This window comes from Dreissena polymorpha, chromosome 6 (assembly GCF_020536995.1).
Source record: "Dreissena polymorpha isolate Duluth1 chromosome 6, UMN_Dpol_1.0, whole genome shotgun sequence".
In the NCBI taxonomy this organism is placed as follows: Eukaryota; Metazoa; Mollusca; class Bivalvia; order Myida; family Dreissenidae; genus Dreissena; species Dreissena polymorpha.
This window is the reverse complement of record NC_068360.1, coordinates 75,817,178-75,839,924: the sequence shown is the minus strand read 5'-3', so window position 1 is coordinate 75,839,924 and position 22,747 is coordinate 75,817,178. Positions and strand designations below refer to the sequence as shown.

Here is a 22,747-nt window from a genome sequence, read left to right as displayed (position 1 = left end):
CTGTGGCCATATTCGACTTGCAGTAATGAACGATGGTCTCATTTTAAGAGTCATTTACTGTGGCCATAGTCGACTTTCAGAAATGAACGATGGTGCGATTTTCAGTGTTATTTACTGTGGCCATATTCGACTTTTAGTAAAGACTATAGACTATTTATAGTCAAGAACAATAATTCGATTTTATAATAATCTTTAGTGGTAAAGGATTAGGGGTGCTAACGAATGCAATTTGAAATATTAATTTCTCACGCCGTGGATAGACTTCTAGAAGGAAAGAACTAAAAAAATAGACTTTTTTTTTAAATGTATTAGTCCGTCGGTATTCCAACATCGTGGGAGTTCTAACATCGTGGTATCCATTATTCTCGTGACCTCTCGTCGCGTGCGTTATTTTTCCGCGTGCGACTTCTGTCAAAAGTGACAGCGGTTTGTTTACATAGCGTCCGAAAAGAAATTCAGCGAAAATGCGATTCAATCAGGTAAATAACAAAGAATGAATTACCGCATTTCTAAAAAAGATATTTTACTATTCCATGTTCATATCACGTGAAGAATGACCGATATAACGCCCCAAAGTGTTGTCCCCATTTTTTTTGGTTTACAGAGCAGACGAACTGATCTTTCCAGGACCGCGTATGCAAATGAGTATCTAAATTTAAGGCCAAGCAATTTTTATTTTTCGGTTAAAGTGACTTGATATTTTAGCTGTTTCTACCTTTTATCAATGGTATGCAATAAAATAGCACTGAGTTTAATGGGTTAAGTAAACGCTACTTATTATATCATGCCTATGGTTTTCACTGGATTATCATTCAAAGGACCTCCAGGCTGCAGTATTAAAGGTATATATTATAAGAATACAAGTTTTAAAATAGAAACTTTCACATTTAATGAATAATAAAGAATGTATATTCCTGTTTGTTACACACAATAAAGTGAGTATGTATTTTCCAGGATAAGGTATCAGTCCTAAATATGTTTTTATTTCAGCCAATTCCTCAGCATGTGATTACAAGGAGGCAGTACTCACCTACAACCTTAACAAAGGCATACCTTGCAGTCAAGGAGGAACATTTGAGTGTCTATAAAGCCTCCAAAGTGTTTAAAATACCAGAGCAAACACTTCGTGATCGAGTGATCGGCAGAATCAGCATCGATACAACAACCACTGGTCGCTTTCCTGTCCTTTCACTTGATGAAGAAGAAAAAATAGCATCCCATCTTCAAGTTATGGCCAAATATGGTTATGGATATATACGACAGGAGGTATGCGACATTACTACCGACTTTGCCATCCAGCTTGGGAAAAGGACAAAGGAGAATCCTTTCACTCTTAATTGGTTCAACAAGTTTATCAAGCGATGGCCCCAACTGAGAGTATTGAAACCAAGAGGTTTAGAAAAAGTAAGAGCTAAAGGAGCCTCCGATTCTGTTATCGCTGACTACTTTAAGGAACTGGCACTGACTTTCATCCCCCATCAGTTGTTTCCCAAAAGGGACAGACAACTACAATCATTGGATGTGGTTCTGCAAGTGGTGTAGCTGTTCCACCCTTTTTTGTCTTTGCTGGTAAACGATGTATTCCAGATCTCATGAAGGGTGCATCACCAGGAGCTGACTGCATGATGTCTGACTCAGGGTGGGTGAATGCAGATGTATTCAGATACTATATGCAGAAGCATCTGACAAAATTTCTACCACAAAGAGGAAATGAACAACACCTTCTACTAATTTTGGATGGTCATAAGGCCCATATATCGCTTGACCTTGTAGAATGGGCAAAGAAGCAAAACATCATTCTCTTCATTTTACCAGCTCATTGCTCCCACATTCTCCAGCCTCTTGACGTTGGCTGCTATGGACCATTCCAGAGGATGTATAATTTCACCTGCAATAAGTTCATGCGAGAGACATCTGCAAGTATTTCCAGATACAATATATGTGAGCTATCATGCAAAGTTTATTCTAAAGCTCTTTCAGCAGAAAACTTGCACTCTGCATTTAAGAAGACTGGGATATATCCTTTAGATAGCACGGCAATAAACAAAGAAAGTTTAATACCTGCTGAAGTATTTTGTGCTACAAGTGGAACTGAAAGTGACAAAGAAGATTTCAATGAAAAGGATGAAAACCATATGCCTGCTTCTTCAGATAGGCAGATAAATGAAGATGCAGCTGGTGATCGGAATGAGGATATTTTCACGTCAAAGGCGAAGGATTTATTTGAACTCAAAGGGAGAAAGGATGAGAATATACGAAAAAGGAGAAATGTGAGTGATATAATAGCAGGGAAACCCATCACAATAAGCCCAATTCAATCATAATTGATTACTTATAAAGAGCAGCCAACATCAACACAGAAAAGAGAAAATGTCAAAAGAAATAAAGGGAAAACTCCAAGATCAAGCCAAAAGCCTAGGTCGGCCTCATCTCAGAACAAATCTATTATAACAAGGACTCCAGCTGATGACACACAAAGGCCTGGTACATCTCATGTATACTTAAGTGAAAGTTCCCAAAGTGAAACTGATGAAGAGATGCCCGAATCTGAAAAATGTTGCGTCTGCGAGCGATTCCAACCTAAAGAATTGGTCAATTGTGTATCTCTTGTTTTTACCAAGTGGGTTCAGTGTACTGTTTGCTCTCATTGGGTGCACCTAATATACTGCAGTGACAAAAGAGTTGTAAGGAGTGGGGATTCCTTTTACTGCATCCATTGCTCCCCTGGTTCAGAGGAATAAGTTATGTTTTAATGAGACATGTTAATAGTGTTTTTGTTGTTTTCAGTGTTCAAAAGTTAGAACTTGTTTATCCCACATACAAAAAAAATTCTCAGCTAAATCAAAGTTAATTAGTTACCGTAAACAATTGTTTTGATTTTGATTGGCCCAATGTAAAAAAAATAACATATTGAAACCGGAAGTTGATACATTTTAACCTGGAATGTTTACCACGAACTTAGGATACACAGGGACCGAGACGCTGAGCAATGGGTATGCAATGAAAAGGTAAATTATGTAATATTTTGTTGCATGTTTTTTTGTTTTATCTATCGTAGTTAACATTAACCAATAACCGATGTAATATTTAAGTGTTGAACCGCCATGATCTCTTGACAGTTTACGTCGCGCGCGGCCGACTTTCGTTATTACCACGATGGTAGGATACTCGAGGATACCGTACATATTACGAACAAACGTATTCGCTTTTAAATGTAACTTAAAGCTTTTGAACATCATGCACAAACTATTAAGCGTTGAACTGTTTTGCTGAATAAAAAAAATGTTGCGTAATTTGGTGTTTCACTGCCTTTTTGCAGACAATGGAAAAGAGACATTTCAGACAATGGAAAAGAGACGTTCCCCTCTTTCTGATTTGAACTAGTTTAACAAGGGTTTACAGAGAGTCCAGAGAATTTTATTCTCGACAGTATTTTATACTGACCAAAGCTTACAAACTATAAAACAGCTGTTGTTGACCAGAGATTACGTTGCAGTTTAAGAGAACCGCGTTGCGTGACATTTAATCGTTTGAAAATGCTCGTTTAGAATTTGTAATTTGATTTGGGACGTTACCTATTTAAAAACTGAACGTTGTTTGGAAAATCCAGGTTCGGATTGTATTTGAATTCGGGCGTTTGTTGCCGTGTTGTATTTTGAGTTTTCAAACTTCCCCAGGGTTCGTGGAACGATGTCCTTTGCCGGGAAGCCTTTTGTTTATTCTGTTTCAGGTGAAGAACATGTCTGGTGCAGCAGCGAAGTTCGTGTTCTTATTGCCAGGGATTCCAATGTCCATTGTTTGAAGTCTGCGTGTCCTCAAAATACAAGGATTGACTTTCTGCCCGTATCTGGTGAATATTTTTTAACTGTTTATAGTTGAGTTTGAAACCCAACATGTTTCTGTGGCATGCTGCTTTTTATTACCCCTTATACTGTCTTATATAGTCAATATAAATCGCCGCCACAGTCTTTTGATGATTTTTGCGTTGGCATAATTATTTTAGCTACTGTCTTATACTGCAGTGTTTGTTGCTGCCTTTGGAAAAAGGTTGCTAATTTTAATATTTATTTGAAGCTTTGTGTACCAAATAATGTGTTTTTATGCCCCCGGTAGGGTGGCATATACTCCTATAAATATGAGGTCGATTTACATCGACCTCATATCGTTTAACGTTATTTTGCAATAGCATCGTTCCGACATGAATTCATGTCGGAAGCTTTAACGGCATCAAATTCATATAACAGCACAGAATAATCATGCAATAAATTATTAAACATAAAATATAAACATTATTTTACTAATTGCATTAGAAAAATGTTTATACAAACTTACAAGTAATGATAGTCCAGACCTTAAAACACTACCACTGTTCAAATTCCATATTGTTGCCATATAGCACTGTGTAAATTGAAAGTTGCATAATGTTACTTCATTGGTCGGTTATAAATACATTGTTTCTCTATATATAGTATTCGATTTAGACGAAAATAATAATTTACCTGAAATGTCATATTAGTTTTCCATTAAAACTTTGATCTTGCCGTGTGTGTTTATGGACGTTATTAATTATGTTATACTTATTTTTGTATTTCATTAAGAATTAGAACGTGTAGCCCTTTTTGTTAACTGTTTTTAGCAAACAATTCGCGGCTTAATAAGACACGGAAAATAGTTAAAGCGACACTTTCGTTTAAAGGTTTAATGTGAACAATATTAAATGAAACCTTTTTTGGTATTAATATATTTTATTGACATGTTAAATTCGATACTTGAAAAGGTGTTTAGTCTTTAAAAAGATGTCGCTGATATTGTTAATTTCAATAACTGTTAATATGCTTAATGTTGTATAAGAAATTGAATAGTTTCACTGAGTTGTATTCACGCCTAAAATCCGATATCGTAATACGCGCAACGGTTAAGAATAAGGTCTGAATAAGTTTAAGTATTCAGATTCAAATATCAGCAGCTGTGCCAGCTGGAAAGCCCTGTTTTGGATTTAACAACTGCAAGCGAAACAACATACTTTTTTAAGTCTTGCACTTAGACTCCATGATCACAAGTATAGGTCCCTGCTGTGGCGTATGACACCATAGTGTTATTTAGTATTGGTCGGCACAGTATCTGATCATAACGAGATAATTGGTTTGTGCTGAACACAGGGGCAATAAAACCACTGATCTATCAATAAACAAGATTATTGAGATATCTTTTATTGAACACCGCGATAAAAATGCTCAAACCACGGACTCTAGATTACACGGATAAGAAACATGGCAACATTCTCAGAATCATCACTGCTATATGTGTAATCACCTAACAATTCGTCTAAAAGTAAAAATAATTTATATATTTGAGTTGAAGAAGATGTACTGTTGTATACATGTAAGTCTGAATAAACTATCTGTCTGCCTGTCTAAATCTTAGCCGTCATCGTCCCAGTGAAAAAAAATCTGATTTTGAATAGTTGGACATGATGCCCTGATGTCAAAATACGAAATGACCCGCGTAACACCGACCGTGATTTTCAAGAATCTTTAATAAATTGATAATTTAAGGTACATTTGTAAATAACATTTCATATAATAATACATAATTCCCTCGTTGATAATTAACAGCAAACGATGAATGTTTTTGACACCCATTTTATTTCAAGTATGCATGTAAAGCCGAATAAAATCGAGAGGGTCCACTATATACACTGTTTCATCATAAATTTAACACCCTTTCTGTGTTATAAACAAGAGCTGAATTCGTTAATTTATTAAGAATTATTTATAATAAGCTTTATTGATATGTTTCGTGAACAAAATACTACCATATATTCCATAAAAAATATAATAATCATGGCAAAGGAAATTCAATGGCCGGTTTCTAAACAAAAGCATAATCGCCAAGACCGTAGCATCAGTTCAGTGCATTAGGAACGCGCGTTACTTTCTTCCGCCTTCATTCCTTAATTACTTTCGTTTTTAAACATTTTTTTTCTATCGTATACAGAATTCTATTCTCCTAAGCAAGATCTAATTTTTAAAACTGAACTCCAAATATAAACGCTACAAATTGGTATTAAGTACGAACATGTCAACTGTAAATCTAGATTCTAAAACTCCAAAACGGTATGATATTTGCAAAAGTTAAAGTTATAACTCGCCGGGCTGTCGAAATCAGAAGAACGCTACAAATTGGTATTAAGTACGAACATGTCAACCATAAATCTAAATTCTAAAACTCCAAAACGGTATGATATTTGCAAAAGTTAAAGTTATAACTCGCCGGGCTGTCGAAATCAGAAGAAAAACTTAATATATATTTATATATCTGTTTACTACATAACGTTAGCTTTCTAATGATATATAATTTGTCAAAATCGACCGAGAAATGAAACTATAATTCAACAAAAGACGTGAGTGGGTACATCAAAATGTATAACCTCGGCGCTTCGCTGTACGCTAAATGTACAAGATCGATCGCCACAACACGGTAAAACGTGCGGTGGTAAAACATAATATGTGTATTTCTTGTGTTTATCTCGCTATAAATCCATTAATAACAACGGGAATATACGAAAACGTATATTTTTTGAAAGAGGAATTAATAAGCAACAAGATAACGTATAAACCAATAAAATCGGATGAATAGTTTTTGCATAAGATTGAATTTACTACAGTAAGGGTCAAATACTCGATTCATCTCCTATCAATATACACTCCGTGATACAACTGGTAGTTTTAACACACACATATAGGTTTCATTTAATTAAAGAGTACAGAAAGCTAAAAAGTGATGTGGTTTGTTGTACAACAACAATTGGTTATGTGTAACCTATTCAAAAAATAATTTCGTTCAAGATAATTCAATGTAATTCTATAAACGACAAACACACTTCGTGTGTTGTGTATGTTTATTTTTAAAAATGTACATAACTGGTTTAAAAGCACAATTTTTACACATTTAAGAGGTAATCGGTCACATTTATGTCTAATTAATGATAATTTTATGCATTAGCAAATATTTAACTAGAAAAACTGAAGTTTAAGTTGAACTCAATTTGCTATAGGAAAACGACGGTAGCCGTTTAGACGTAAGCGGGGTAGCTTACGTCTAATTATTTGGACTAGGTGGCATATAGCAGTTGAACTGTCAGTCTGTCCGTCCGTCCGAACACTTTAATGGTCATAACTTTTTCAATATTTAACATAGCAACGTGATATTTGGCATGCATGTGCATCTCGTGGAGCTGCATATTTTGAGTGGTGAAAGGTGAAGGTCAATGTCATCCTTCAAGGTCAAATGTCTAATATATGGCATCTGTCCATCCGTCCGAAAACTTTAACATTGGCCATAACTTTTTCACTATTGATGATAGCAATTTGATATTTGGCATGTATGTGTATCTCCTGGAGCTGAACATTTTGAGTGGTGAAAGGTGAAGGTCAAATGTCTAATATATGGCGTCTGTCCGTCCATCCGAAAACTTTAACATTGGCCATAACTTGTTCACTATTGATGATAGCAAATTGAAAATAGACGCAACATAGAACAAGTGAGATATATAAATATTAACAAAGATAAGCTTGCTTGTCTCGAACATAGCAATGATGACTATTTTTCATAATATTCAATAACAAATGACAACTCAAGAAAAATTATTGCAAATGAAAACCAATTCCAAATTGAAGATCTTATTTTACTATGCAGGTGCAAAGTATGTGTCTGACCGGAAGGGCTTTAGAAAGCTGCTGCATCAAGAGCTGATGTCAGGTTGTTACGACATACTGTACCTGCATCTTGGCTCTAACGATGTTTACTGCAAGGATAGCGATTTCTACCGGTATGTTGAACAGTAATTTTTCAGTTTTTGTTTTTATTTAACCTATTTACCTTAGCTTTATTGCATCGAACGCACTATGAGACACTCGAGTCTGTTCCTGGGAAGAACCAAAACTTGGTGTTTATGGAGAAGATAATGAGAACCTCCTAACTCTCTATCACTAGACGGACACCACATCTACTACACCATTATGCTTTTACATTGGCCTGTATTATTGAATGTCCACACCAACCCCCTAACTAGAAACCCTGGATCCGCCACTGAACAGCTTAGCAGCATGAATAAAAATGAGCTTGATCAACTTAATATCATTTTCTTATTAGATTTTTTTGGATTGGCATTTTAATGAAATAACATAAGTTAGTTTTTCAAATATTTTTGTAGTTGTTTGTAACTTTTTATGCCCCCGGTAGGGTGGCACATAGAAGTTGAACTGTCAGTCAGTATGTGTGTCAGTCTGTCTGTCCGTCGGAAAAAACCTTCAACGTTGGCCATAACTTTTGCATTATTGAAGATAGAAACTTGATATTTGACATGCATGTGTACCTCATGGAGCTGAACATTTTGAGTGGTGAAAGGTCAAGGTCATCCTTCAAGGTCAAATGTCAAATGTATGGCGTCTGTCCGTCAGAAAACTTTAACATTGGCCATAACGTTTTCAATATTGAAGATAGCAACTTGATATTTGGCAAGCACGTGTATCTCATGAAGCTGCACATTTTTAGTGGTGGAAGTTCAAGGTCAAGGTCATCCATCAAGGTCAAAGGTAAAAAAAAAAAATACAAAGCGGCGCAATAGGGGGCATTGTGTTTCTGACGAACACATCTCTTGTTAATAATTGTTTGTAATGGGAAGATAATACAATGAGCAATAATACCATTACCTTATTATCCCTCGCCATAGGCGGAGGGATATTGTTTTGGGGTTGTCTGTCCGTCCGTCTTTCCATCTGTCCGTCCAGCACTTTTGTGTCCGGAGCCATATCTTGGAAGTGCTTTGGCGGATTTCATTGAAACTTGGTATGAGTATATATATGGATAATAGGATGATGCACGCCAAATGGCATCGTACACCATTGGATAATAACAGAGTTATGGCCCTTTGTATCTTAAAAGATGCTTCTTTAGTGTATTATATAACACTTTTGTGTCCAGAAGCATATTGGCAGGGTATATCAATTCAATGAATTTGCTTGTTATTTTTAGTTGTGTGACAGAGATCCTTGATGTTGTATTCAGTGTGTGCACTGAAATTAACGTGGTGCTTTGCGAGATTCTTCCACGTGATTTTGATGTGAGAATGTTTTCCCGATGGCCACTCTCAGGGGCACAGTTGAGGAACTACTGCCAGTGGATAAGGAGCGCAAACAGCATGCTGTGGGAACTGAGTCACCATGTGCCTTCTGTGAGATACATGGACTATTGAGCAACTAAACAGGTATAGGGAAAGATCTAGAGTGAAATAGGAAGTTTCTCAGCAACTGTTGCATGGAATTCCATCATCATAAAACTTAAAATAAATATATGCATCATTATACTGCGGTGGACCAATCTCAAATTCTGATCAGACATCCTTCTTTTCTCAAGAGATATGCTCCCTTAATTGGTGAAAATTGACTCATTGAGCAGTTGTGTTGCAATTACTGGTTTCTTAATAACTTTTACATGAAATATCATGAATTTTAAAATAGATGTATTACTTTGTGGTGGTACACTTGCACGTTTTGTTGGTTTCAGCTCTAGACGTAAAGCCCCATAATTAAAGATATCTGTCTGCGCTGTAATATGGAAGTTAATGAAATTAAAAGATAAACATGTATTATCATTTTTTTAGTAGTTCTTGCATAAGTTTCATCAGGATGATCATTTTGGTCAGTTCAGAGTTGTACACTCTAATTGATTGAAACTAAAGTATTTTTTCATTCGTTGAGGGAAACCAGTTCATTGAATTTGCTGCTTTAATGTCTTAGTTATTTTTAAAACAAATTGGTACGGTAATCATCTATAATCAAAATTTAATTTTAAGAAGTCCCTGTACTTGTCCCATGATGGACTACATCTGAGTGCTGAAGGGGCTAGGAGGTGTTTAGCATCCATACAGGACGACCTGCCAAACCAGCTGTGTGTGGAGGCTGCTGTTCAAGATGCTACAGAATGGCCAGCTCTCTCAGCCACGGAAGTACCGGTTCAGGAGCATGACAGCACCATAGCACTCTTTTCGGATAAAGTGCAGACTGTGAGTTTAGTGCTACAACAAAGTTGACTGCATTTATGAGCCATAAGCAAATGTGATTTATGCACAAAACTGCAATTCTGCGTCAGGCTAAAACCTTAACATTGGTTTTAAAATCAAAGCGCTTCCACCTACAAATATTCATACCAATTTGATTTTGCTGTAAATTTTATAATTTTGAATAAATTAAGCCGTTTAAAAAAAGTATAATACCTGTAATATGGTTAAATAAATTGTAGGGAGCTCAACCAGAGATTCAAGACAAGGTGGATGCAAGTGTATTACAAGTTCCCAGGGACATTAAGCCTCAGACACATAAAATAACGGTAACTTTTCTATGCATTTAATAGTAAAGATATTTCATCATTCTTAATGAACATTTATAAAGTGATTGCAATCCAGTATTGATTGCTCATATGGCTTGTTACAGCCTATAAATTAATGTTATGTCTAGAGCCGTTAAGCTGGGCACCCTGTCATGTCTCTTTTTAGTAGGGCTGCAACGAATCCAAAAAATTTGTTCGGATCCGAATCCGAATCCAAATAAGGTTTCTTCGGATCCCTCACATAAGACTAACAGAAAATAAGAAATTCTGTCCAAATTAAAGAAATCAATGTTTTACACGTATAATTTGACATTAAATATATAAATATTAAACATTTATTAACAAAAAACTAAATTCTCGTTTAACATTGTTGCCATGTCAGAATAAAACGAAACCTCAACACTTATTCACTTAATAGTTTGCTCGTTGACATTTTTCATAGTTGCAATAATTAAACTCTAAGCTTTATAGCCCAGTGGGCTGCTTCGAGTGGCAATGCTCTCTCTTGTCCATGGGTGCAAATTGTTATGAACAATGCAAGGGTTAAGGAACACTTAAACTGCAAGAAAGTATTAAAGTTTACCTATCTTAACCACAAACTTATCTAAATGGTATCATTTAAGCAAGAAATAATTGAGTTTATTGACTTAGGTTTTGTTTTGTACGCTGTATCTGTCATATTGGAAAATTGACCCAATATTGAGTAGGACACAGTACACCAATATTTTGCACGTAGTGTTATGTGCTGTTTCAAATTTAAACATTAAAATGTCAGCGAGAAAAGTGTGTTGAAATATCGTCGTGTTTTTATAGGGTGCATGCAAAGGATAAAATCCGTAGGTTGCCATTCAGGTAAATTTAACATGTTGATGAAGTTTATTCATTATTTTCCTCAATTTGTCTTGAACGACGTCTGTTTAGTGAAGCGCACGGATTCGCTGCGCTGAACTGCACCAATGTTTATGAAGGGGTGCATATGGACTGCCAGAGCCGCCATAGCAAAAATTTTCAAAGGCTCTGGGAGTCCGTTTATATGAACTAACACTTTTCACTGTTCATGCAGTTTGGTGTTTGTTCTCACAAACATTAACATGTCAACATGGTCCGGGTCCAGGCAAGCCCTATGAGCACTGACGAGGTTTCCTGCTGTGGAGTAGATTCTCTCACTGGGAATTGAGGTTCCTTGCATCACAAGATAGCATTTTTATATGACGAAATATGCTTTCAAGACAATACATGATGCCGGAACACAATTTGACAGGTCGCGAAATAATGCAAAATTTACCTGAATAACTTTCCAGCCAGCCACACTGGATCCACTACCGTTGTTTTTTAATACAACTCAGAAAGACTGAAAACTTACTTATTGCCATTAGGAATTGCATCTGTCATGTGTAAATCCACAATGATTTTGAATAAGTTTTGCTTTACGGAATGTCCAATGAGACTCTTAGGCAATAAAAGCCGAAGGATCTCGAAGATCTGCTATTTGACTGTCACACATCAATAAATGTCGATTATTATACGTATCTTTTATCTTTTAAACAGAACTAGTCTGCATAAAAACAATACTCGTGAAAACAGCGCTAGGTTACAAACAACTATAAAAATAAATATTCGGAACCGAAATTTCCAGGGGTGGATCCGTACCCGCGAATCTGAAGTTGGATCCGATATCATGGGATATTTCGAGTTCCTGTTGCAGTCCTACTTTTTAGCCTCGCAATTTTGCCCCTGATCAGCACCATAATGCCCTTCATTATTGGTAGCTGTAAGGCAATAGTTGGACTGCAGGTCCTATACTTCTAAAGCAATGCCTTTAATCATCTAAGGCATTGTTTGTCATTAAGTGGTAAACATGAAAAGTTCAACAGATGTCTTTGTGTGAAAGCCAGACCACAGAGTTGATGTCATAACCATTAAGTTATATCAGAACATAACATTCTGTTATTGTATAAAAGATAAACTAGTTAGTTTATATAATTTTGTTTTCCATATTTTCACACACACAATTCATTCTCAGGTTGTCACAGCCAGAGCTAAGAGGTCTGCAACCAGAAATGTCAAAAGATATGGAAAGAAGGTAAAAAATACCGTTAATTTCAGATAACCCTCACTGTTTCATTGTGGAAATGTCCTACTGGTTCTTAAAACAAGGTTTTTTTGTTGAAAAAAAAACCACAACCAAACCTATTTTGAAAGTAAAATATAAGTAAAAAACCATATTAGTGTTATTATTTTGAGGACATATTTCCTTTCTGTTGTCTTCTGCATATTATTATATAATTGTTGTAATTTTTCAAAATGGTCAACTTTGGTGGATGAGGTTTTGCACTTATGCCATGCCTGAACATGCATGTGTAAATTGTTTCAGTTGGCAAAGAAATGCCACACAGGGTAAATAAAGCTTGATTGGTGCATTTGTTATTGTTGACATTTTTGTTTGCATGTACATGCATGTGTAAATTGTTTCAGTTGGCAAAGAAATGCCACAATGTTTTATGTGCTTCCACCTATAACTTTGAAACTTCATATGTAGCTGCACCTTGATGATTTATACATGCCACGCCCTTTTTTGGGTCACTAGGTAAAAGGTCAAGGTCACTGTGAACTCTAAAAAAAGAAACTGCACCCGCAGCCGAGCGTTGGCACCTGCTATGCGGTGCTCTTGTTTTTAAGCATGAATTTGCTTCTCAATTGGTTTCAAATATGTCGCAGATATGTCAAATATGTTGAAGTTTGTCTGGCGATCCCGCTCATTTGAAGATAGGAGGATTCAGTTGTATACTTTTAAAGATCGTATATGAAAATCACTTATATGCCTTATGTGAAAATGACAAAATTATTTGTCATTATTTAATTATTAATTTCAGAGGTCCAAACTGATGCTGCTCTTATTTGATGAAGATTTCTCCATTCCAACGGGTTATTACACAATAGAGGAACACTACAAATACCTGGAATTGCTCAGTATACGTCTTCCTTCTGATTATAAAAAAAAATAAAAATAACTTCTTACTTAAAAGAAAATGTTTAGGTGAAAACTGGGAAAATGATGAGGAAAAGTGTCCAACTGTACAGTTTAATACTGCTGCTGACTATAGTCCTACTCCTAAAGATATATATACTGTAGCTAGTTATAATGAAAATAATGTGTTTGTCTCTACATCTAGACCAGAGTTGTGCAATACATACTTTTCAGGAACAACTTTAAACAAAGGAATGCGGAAAAGAAGAAAATCAAATGAGAATGTTTAATTTAATGTTGACAATAAATTGTGGTCAGATATATTGTATGAAAATTTAACAAACTGTTCAAACGCTTTAAAATTGCAAAATCTTGTATTACAAACTTTAGCAGAAAAGGGTTTTGTTACATCAAAGAAGCAATCTTTTTTTAAATAAGAACAATAAGCTAGTAGATTATCTGCACATAACAACTGTACAACTGGAACCTTTGTATGTTCAGTTTTTAACCAGGTTTTCCTAAGGAAAAAAACTGGTTATTAGATTGGCGAATGCGGGCGGGCTGGCTGGCGGGCTGGCTGGCGGGCGGGCGGAACAAGCTTGTCCGGGCCATAACTATGTCGTTCATTGTCAGATTTTAAAATCATTTGGCACATTTGTTCACCATCATTGGACGGTGTGTCGCGCGAAATAATTACGTCGATATCTCCAAGGTCAAGGTGACACTTTGAGTTCAAAGGTCAAAAATGGCCATAAATGAGCTTGTCCTGGCCATAACTATGTCATTCATTGTGAGATTTTAAAATCATTTGCCACATTTGTTCACCATCATGGGACGGTGTGTCGCACGAAAGAATCACGTCAATATCTCCAATGTCAAGGTCGCCACGACTAAAAATAGATTTTTTTTAAAAAACAAACTTACAAAGGGGGTTAATTTTGTTTGTTCATTTCAAGTTTGAGTTCAGTTTGAGTTTTCTCCCTTTATCAGATTTTTTTTCACAATGAAAACCTGGTTTTGTGACAATTTTGTCCCTTGTTAAAAATAAAATTGAAGACAATGAATTTTATTATGTAAGGTATGTTGAATCTGGAGTTTACAATGGATTCATGGATCAGAAGTACTTATATTTCCTTAAGGAGCATTTTAATGTTGCAGATGATAATGTTTTGTTGCATCAAGTTATTACATTGGAAGATATAAATCAAATGAAACTCGATGAAAATAAACATAATATAAATAGGAATCGCCCAGATAAAATATTTAGTCATTGTGTTGATAAAATTTTGCCATCATATGTAAATGAACTGAATGACAATGAAAATTGTGATAGTGTTCAACTACTGTATTACGTAGTACTTTTTTTGCCATTCAAATCAAAAGCATCTGTAGACAAGCCTGAAAAGATGTTTTTTTAAATGAAACCGCAGGATTTACATGAAAGTTTACTGAAACTAGTTTATGACTTTAAAATAAATCAACTTGTGACCAAAAGTCGTTGTTCAAAAGATATAATAACAGTACCAGCAGTTGTGAATGGTACTCTCCTACAGCAGTCATTTGTTTGAATTGCTTGTCTGGAAACATCAAAGCAAAGCCAGATTTATTTGTTAAATCAGCACGTTATGAATCTAATTTTGTTGAATCAGGCAAAGTTTCTTTGGGTACATCATTAAGAAACAAAACGATTCAGCTCTTTTTGAAAAAGGATTATGTTAACTTATTTTCCTTTTATAAGAAGTATTTTCCAGAGTTAAATGAATGCAATGAAACCACTGTTGAAACGTCAGAACCAGTTTTGAAAAAAAGAAAGACCATAAAGCATTTAAAGCCAATAAATATTTGTAGATCAGATTTAGAGAAGAGTTGGCATTTCTAATCAAGACACTGAAACGGATATTTCTGAGCATTTCGGAAACCTGTCAATATTTAAAAACTACTGTTGTTCCCTTCTAGATCATGGCACTTTAGTTATACAAATGCATGATGACAGTGGCAATCTAGTTTGTTGCCTAATGATTACTGAGAAATGGATGGTTCATTTAAAGCAAATGATTTTATTTTCACTACTAGGTTTTGTCAAGAAACTGGTGACTATCTTGACTGCACATGTTAAATATACAAAACTCTGCTTAATGTGAAGGAATTTAATATTAGGAACAAAGAATTTCTAGTTTTAAACTCTTCAGGAGATAACTGTGTTACTTGCATGCATATTAAGTTTGTAAAATTGCATGTTTTACCTTGTTTAGCACCGGACCATGTACAGTCTCTAGAATCATGGTCAAGAATCCAACCATTTGTTCAAAAGGCGTTGTGTTTTAACAATCAGGAAATAGTTGAAATATCTAGAAAACCAGAAATTAGAAAATATTCTGTTCTTATAGAAGGTGACGAGTATCCAGCTTTTGTTCATTTTAGCATGAACAAAAGGCTTGGTAAATGCACTGTGTCATGCACTGCTGGTAGATGCCGTTCTCAAAAGAGTTATAAGAGAAATATAAGTACTTTACTAAATTCGAAGGTTAGTAGGCACTTAAACTTATTTAAATCATATACTCACATGTGGGAAGATTTAATTCATACAAATATAGATAACGATGATGATGAAGAACAGCAGTTTTTTGATGACTATATTGATGATGAAATGCCTGTTTCGGTTACATTAAGTACTGCTGCATACAATAACTTCAATGAGGAATCTGGACTTTGGAATTTTAAGTGTAGAAGTAAACATTCTCCCAGACTTAAAGACAATAATAAGTTAAGGAAAAATATCATAACACATGATCAATGGAATGATTCTAACCTTGTTCGATGTTAAGATGGCTGCCTAAAAGGACCTGTTTTATTTCCAGATATTCCAAACAATACCTAACCCTGTGGAAGCGGTTGGCTCAAGCGAGAAGATGACGATAATTACAGTGAAAATGGACTGACCATACACGAAAGACAAAGGACATTAACTATTTACACAAGTTTTGCACCTGTTAAATGTGACATTCATATACGTGAATGCTATAATTCAATTAGTAAGCCATGCAGAATTCTTTGGGATGAAGCGGACTCAGATTGTATACATGTATTAAGTAGGGATACAGCAGCAGGAGACGAAATAGGGTGGTAATTTGTATCTACGGTTATGAATTCTAGTTGCACTTTTTCCTCTTCTGCCAGTTTAAAAATGAGATGTATAAAACTCGCCACAATAAGGCTAGGTTTATGGATCAAACACTTTTTTTTTAATATTTGGTTCAGTTGGGCTTCAAACATGAAAATAGATTTCCGTATACCCTGTGGTGTATGTGGTTATGGTCCTAAGAGATTGTGCTGTGATGGTACAAAAGTAGGGGTTGGATTTCGGAATTCAAATTATGAGGAAATTACAGAAACAAACCAGGCTTTGGGCATTAATAATACGCTGCATCGTAGAATGGATAGATGTTTTTTGAAAAAATTGAATGGAATTCGAACTACTTTAGATTAAATTGCTCGGAAAGAACTGAATGAAATTAAAGAGAATGAAATTATTCCAGAGACGGAATTATTGGACCGTATCGAGTTGTTAAAACATGCACTGCCCTCTGAAGTTTTGGGTTCCTTCGAAAGATTTTATCAAATGAGTGATAATGAACGAGTTGCATATTCAAATGTTTAAAAAATGCTAGCCACAACAGCGTCCATTACAAGCCTTGTACCCCCTGCATATTGTTACAAAATTAAACTATTATTAAATAGCCCCAATATTGAAAATGATCGATAAAATAGTATTGTTAATGAAACTCGTTCGTTTGCACCTGAACTAAGAGATTTAATTTGCGAGTCTTTAATAAGTAACAATGAAATATTGCCTGATGACATTAGATTATTTTTGCAATATCTAATTAATGAATCAATGCCATTGCAAGTTACTGAACCAGAACCACCTGTACCTCAACTGGGCACATACAATCCTGAAAAGTTTGGAAGGGCCTATTATTTTAATGAATCTGGGTTAAAGTTAAGAAGTGTAAGAAAGTTTTCCATTGACAATAACAGCTGTGTTAAAAGAAATATAGACCATGACGATACGACTTTTGAATTTGAAAATGTCAAAAGCTTTATTCTAAAGTTCAAACTTCTGCTCGAGGAACATCAACATTATTTCTTTGGTTCTGTGCAGACCATGGACATTGCTATGGTTTTCACATGACTGGGGCAGAAGGAAGAAAAAATCCCGCATTATCACTCTATAGCTATTTAGAAACCCCTCCACAAGACGTGTTTTATGACTTTGCATGTAATTTACAAGAATATTGCCTAAACAGAGAAAGTGGATACTATAAAAATGTACGTTTTTTTCATGACATTTTCCATGGCTACTCCCACAACTGTTCTAGTGCTTTTACAGCTAGCAGACTTCAAGGCTTTGAATCTGTAAATTCTGAAATGTGTGAACAATTCAACAGCTTTATACAGTGCCTTAAAAGGTCGGCCCGTCAGATGTCACAGTCACACTTTTGCTTTTACCTACAATTCTTTTTAAATGAATGGAATAAGAAGAAAAAGTTATCATATGAAAAAAAAGATAAGAATTGCTTTAGCTTGGTTAGTTTAATGTGATACTTAAATGATCTATAATTTTAAGTTCATCTAACTTTGAATACTTACTATTGCATCTTTTGATGCTTTTTTTCTATTAAAAGACTGAGCGAGTAAACACATACTATGTATTATTATGCAATAATTGTTTTGTGTTTATATCTCAACTGAGCATAAAGTGCTCAGGGTGAGCTATTGTGAATGGTCTTGGTCCGTCATGGGTCAACATTTTTTTCTTAAAACAACATCTAACCTCTGTGCCAATCTTAATGAAACATGGCACGAGTTTTCTTGCATGAACCTCTTTCAAAGTTGTTAAATGAAATGCATTTCATGCATAAATCTGGTTGCGATGGCAACCAAAAGGAAAGCTTATATATTACATGGCATAAAACATCGTCTGGTTGACCTCCACCGTAAATTTCAAAAGATGCTATACCCAACTCACAGGCAAATTTGTCCTCATTTGCTCATAGTGAACACTTCTTTTTAATGGCCAGGAAGAGAGTTCAAGTTTATAGACAAAAGCAACAGTCAGATGAGCGATATAGTGTCATCATGGCACCTTTATAGCTGAATCATTAATGAAAAATTGTCAATGATATGTTCTGTGACTTGTATGATTTGCAGTATTCATTTCGCTATCTTCATGCACCTTACAAAAGCCATTTTATTATCAGTGTTCGTGATTCTGTTGTAGCATTTATTCTTGAAATTCGTTGTTTTTCATATTTTTCCTAATTGTTATGCTCCCCGAAATAAAATTTTGGCGGAGCATATAGTTGCCAGTTTGTCCTTCCTTATTAGTTTCTCATAGCACCTTCAATTCTTTACCGATCTCTTTCATATTTGGCATGTAGGTACCTTGCACGGACCTTTACCTTTTGATGAGGTCACTGGGGTCAAGGTCACCAAGGCTAATAATAGATTTTTCCGTCACACTTTTGTCACAGTTTCTCATAGCACCTTCAATACTATACCGATCTCTTTCATATTTGGCATGTAGATACCTTGCATGGACCTCTACCTTTTGATGAGGTTTGAGGTCACTGGGGTCAATGTCACCGAGGCTAATAATAGATTTTTTTAGGTGGTTATTAACACATAGATTGACATAGTGCATCATCGGGGAGCATCCATCAGTTTCACTGATATTCTTGTTGTATGTTATAAACGTGATCATAGATACTGTAAATTTTGTCTTATGCCACATGTTTATAATGTAGAAGATGAGTACCCTGTGTTTATGCAGTTCCCATTGTATAACAAAGATATGATTTGTTTATTCCGCAGTGGTTGAATGAAATGGAAACTGTTTCGTTTGTTCAATATTTTAATGGCCGATGAAAATGATAAGCACATATTTTGATTGCAAAATGTGTGTATGTGCATGCATATATATAACAACTACGTAATTATCATGCAAATTAGCTTTCATTTTTATACTGCATGCTTGTATTGCATTGTTTATTTATATCTGATAAAAGTACTGATTCTTAGGTTACTTTATAAGTATGTTACTATTTTGCATGCTTACGTGTTATAGGTATTTAATTATTAGGTAATCCATGTTTTGGTGGTATTATAATGTATAGCAGTTTTTGTTGTACGGAAGTGCATGCGTGTGTTGCATCATATGACTTTGTATACTTTAACTATTCAGGTTATTTTATATAATTATGAAATTAAACTGTATGTATTATGGCCCTGTGGCCTGACTGCAAATAAATATTCGTATTTGTATACAGTTTTTGTAATGTGATGTATGGTTGTATCGTGTTGTTTCACTTTTTGATCAATATAACTATTATGCATACAATGTGTTATTATTCTTACCTCAAAAGAGCCATATCAATACAAATTACAACTTTCCTTCAAGTGTACAGGTTGACACGAGTGACTGGTGTATCGGGCATATCTAGGTTTTAAAAATGACAATGAAATTTACTATACGGTTAAACATTGTTATAACTGGTGACGCATGCTCAAGAGATCCATGTCGCCTGCGTGATATTAATGACAAGCGCCACGTGTACCAGTAGTTTGTATACCCGTGTTCAAGATACATAACACACGTGATATATCAATTACAAGCGGTACATGTACCAGTAGTTTGTATAGCATTGTTCAAGAGATCCATTTCGCATTTGTCAACTTCACGAGAGTGCAAACCGAGACGTTTGATGGGATTCTCGCACGAGTGGGCCAAAGGATAACGAAACAGCGCAACAACTACAGACTTCCAATTAAACCAGGGATGAAGCTAGCAATTGCGCTGCGGCATCTTGTGTCTGGTTCAAAGTACCGTGATATGCGATTCGGCTGGAGGGTACCCCAAACACTATATCTCTTCTCGTGCTAAAAATAAGTACCGCTTCATTAACTATAGTGTTAAAATAAATTTTAAAAAGGCTTCTGTTAGTCATTTTAATATATTTATATATTTTAATGTCTACGTCTATCATCAGTTTATATGAATTGCATTGTGTTAAGTTATTGGTATAGGATAAAAGGCAAATAGATGAGTGCGCGCACTACAACACTAACCTCCTAAATTGTATATTGTCATTAGTACTGTCTTGTGCGCATATCTTGAAATGCACACAGTTATAAGCACATTTTATGAAGTAGTATATTTTTACCTTATCATCCACTCGCTAAAAGTCATGGATTATCTACTACATGTGTCATACACTTATAATCCAGGCTAGCTATTTATACTGTTATCTTTTAAACGCCAGGTCTGTAGATCAGTCATAGATGAGTATGCTGACGAGGTGATGCCGTTGCCAACAACAGCTGCCGATTGCACGCGAATAGCGGACGGCTTCAGGGACAGCTGGAATATCCCCCATACTCTTGGTGCTATTGATGGCGAATATATTGCCTGCAAATGTCCACCAAGATCCGGGTCTACGTATTTTAACTACAAGAAGTACTTAACCGTTGTCCTGCTAGCCCTGTAGGATTCTGACAACAAGTTCGTCTGGGCTGACATTGGAGGCCGTGTTGCTGCATCCGATGCACAGTTGTGGAACGAGTCCGACCTGAAGGCAGCAGCTCAGAACGGAGACCTTAACCTGCCAGAACCTGAAGCTTTGCCACATGATTCTGAGGATGTGCCCTACTTTTTGATCGTTGTACGTTGTACGTTGGTGTTCGGTACGTTTCCGTTTCTCTCACGTTGGGCGAACGTTTTGTCCTGTGCTTATGCATTTCACTGCCGTTTTATCCGGTAGAAGTCCGTTACTCGCACAGTCATATCCGTTAGCCGACCGTTAATTATCCGGTACATTTCCGTTTAACGTTCGTTTTTCCCGTTACATCACCGGTACTTGTGCGGACATTGTGTGTTTCCTACGCTTCACACACCGTTTGCGAGAGTCTTGAGCGGCAGAGCAGGTAAATTTTAGGTAAATTTAATCACCGGGAAACCAAAATCTGCATTTTTGTGCGTTTTTTCTCCGTTGCATATTCGTTAGTCGGTCTGACCGGGCCTTGTAATTTGTTCAATTCGTTTCTATCTAAAATCATTACCCATATAAATCGCGTCTATTCGATGTTAACCGGTTTCATAATAACAAAACACATTTCACAATGTATAGGCTCAAACAAACTTGAAATACTTAGGGAAAACGTAGAGCAAAATAGGAGGTAGCTTCACCCAGCTCCTTTTTTGGTTCATCGCTCCTGTCCCTTTAGGGCATCAACATTGAAATGATGAATATCCTCCAAACTTTAATTAATTTTGTCAAGTATTCGATAACAACACTCACGAAGCACATTTGCTTACACCTGTAATTAAATACATTTTACTTAAAAATACCCTTGATATAACACATTATCGGAAAATGTCATCGTCTGTTCCGAATTTCCACACTGCTCATTTCTTTAGCAGCACCAGGCACCTTTTGGGATCCTAGATCTTTCCATTGGTATACTTTAGACTGTGTAGTACCAATTGCATTTCAATTTTCTTGTGGATGCATCATCAGCTACGAAAACTTAGTTTTCTATACGGTGTCAAGCGTTTGGGTTTGAAGAAACTGTTAATGACGCTATTTTTCCTTGATACTTCATGCTGCCAAGCAATGACTGTATGCATACAGACACATCCTTAAACTCTATAACTACAGGCGTGTACGAGTATTTTAAAACCACAGCTCTTCTTAATATTCGTACAATAGTGTGCTATAAATTAAATAACCTGATTATGTATCCCTGATTTGAAGTAATTCAAGACCAGAGCACATTTTCACCTACATTCTTAAGTTGAAATAATAAACTCGTACTTATATTGTACAAGCAAAAAAAAATTTGTAGGTGTCAAATTATGTTAAAATAATGAAGTGTTCTCTGTCTAGTTCTCCGTAAATTGAATGCGATTGTTTTACGATAATATACCTAATAGGTCAAACGCTTTTCAATTGCCTTTCTAAAGTCCCAGTCTTACACAGAGCAAAATTCATTTAGACAACTATCTGATTGGAATAATTTTAGGTTCATGAGGATCAATGTTGACGCCAGTACTTCCTTCAAAGTTCAGATTTACAAAAATCCTTATTCGTTTAATTTCTTGTTTCATAAAATACATAGTTTTGATGATTCATAAAGAGTCATTATTATGTAAACGTCGTATTTCTTAACACTTTAGTGTGAAATTCATGAAACAAAAAGATATGTGTTTGCCAGAAACACTATCAGTATGTCCCCTTCTGCGCCGCTTTGAAGCTATATATTTGACCTTGACCTTTCACCACTCAAAATGTGCAGCTCCATGAGATACACATGCATGCCTAATATGAAGTT

The 22,747-nt window shown here is 35.6% G+C and overlaps 1 protein-coding gene across 1 annotated transcript; it reads left to right on the top strand.

The window, feature by feature from the left end:
• Window positions 1–3,386: 3,386 nt before the first annotated feature.
• LOC127833618 (uncharacterized) lies at window positions 3,387–10,048 on the top strand. Its single transcript, XM_052358980.1, has 4 exons — window positions 3,387–3,850; window positions 7,699–7,831; window positions 9,037–9,268; window positions 9,857–10,048. The coding sequence occupies exons 1-3, from the start codon at window positions 3,691–3,693 to the stop codon at window positions 9,254–9,256; spliced, it is 513 nt and encodes a 170-aa protein (XP_052214940.1). The 5' UTR covers window positions 3,387–3,690; the 3' UTR covers window positions 9,257–9,268; window positions 9,857–10,048.
• Window positions 10,049–22,747: the final 12,699 nt, after the last annotated feature.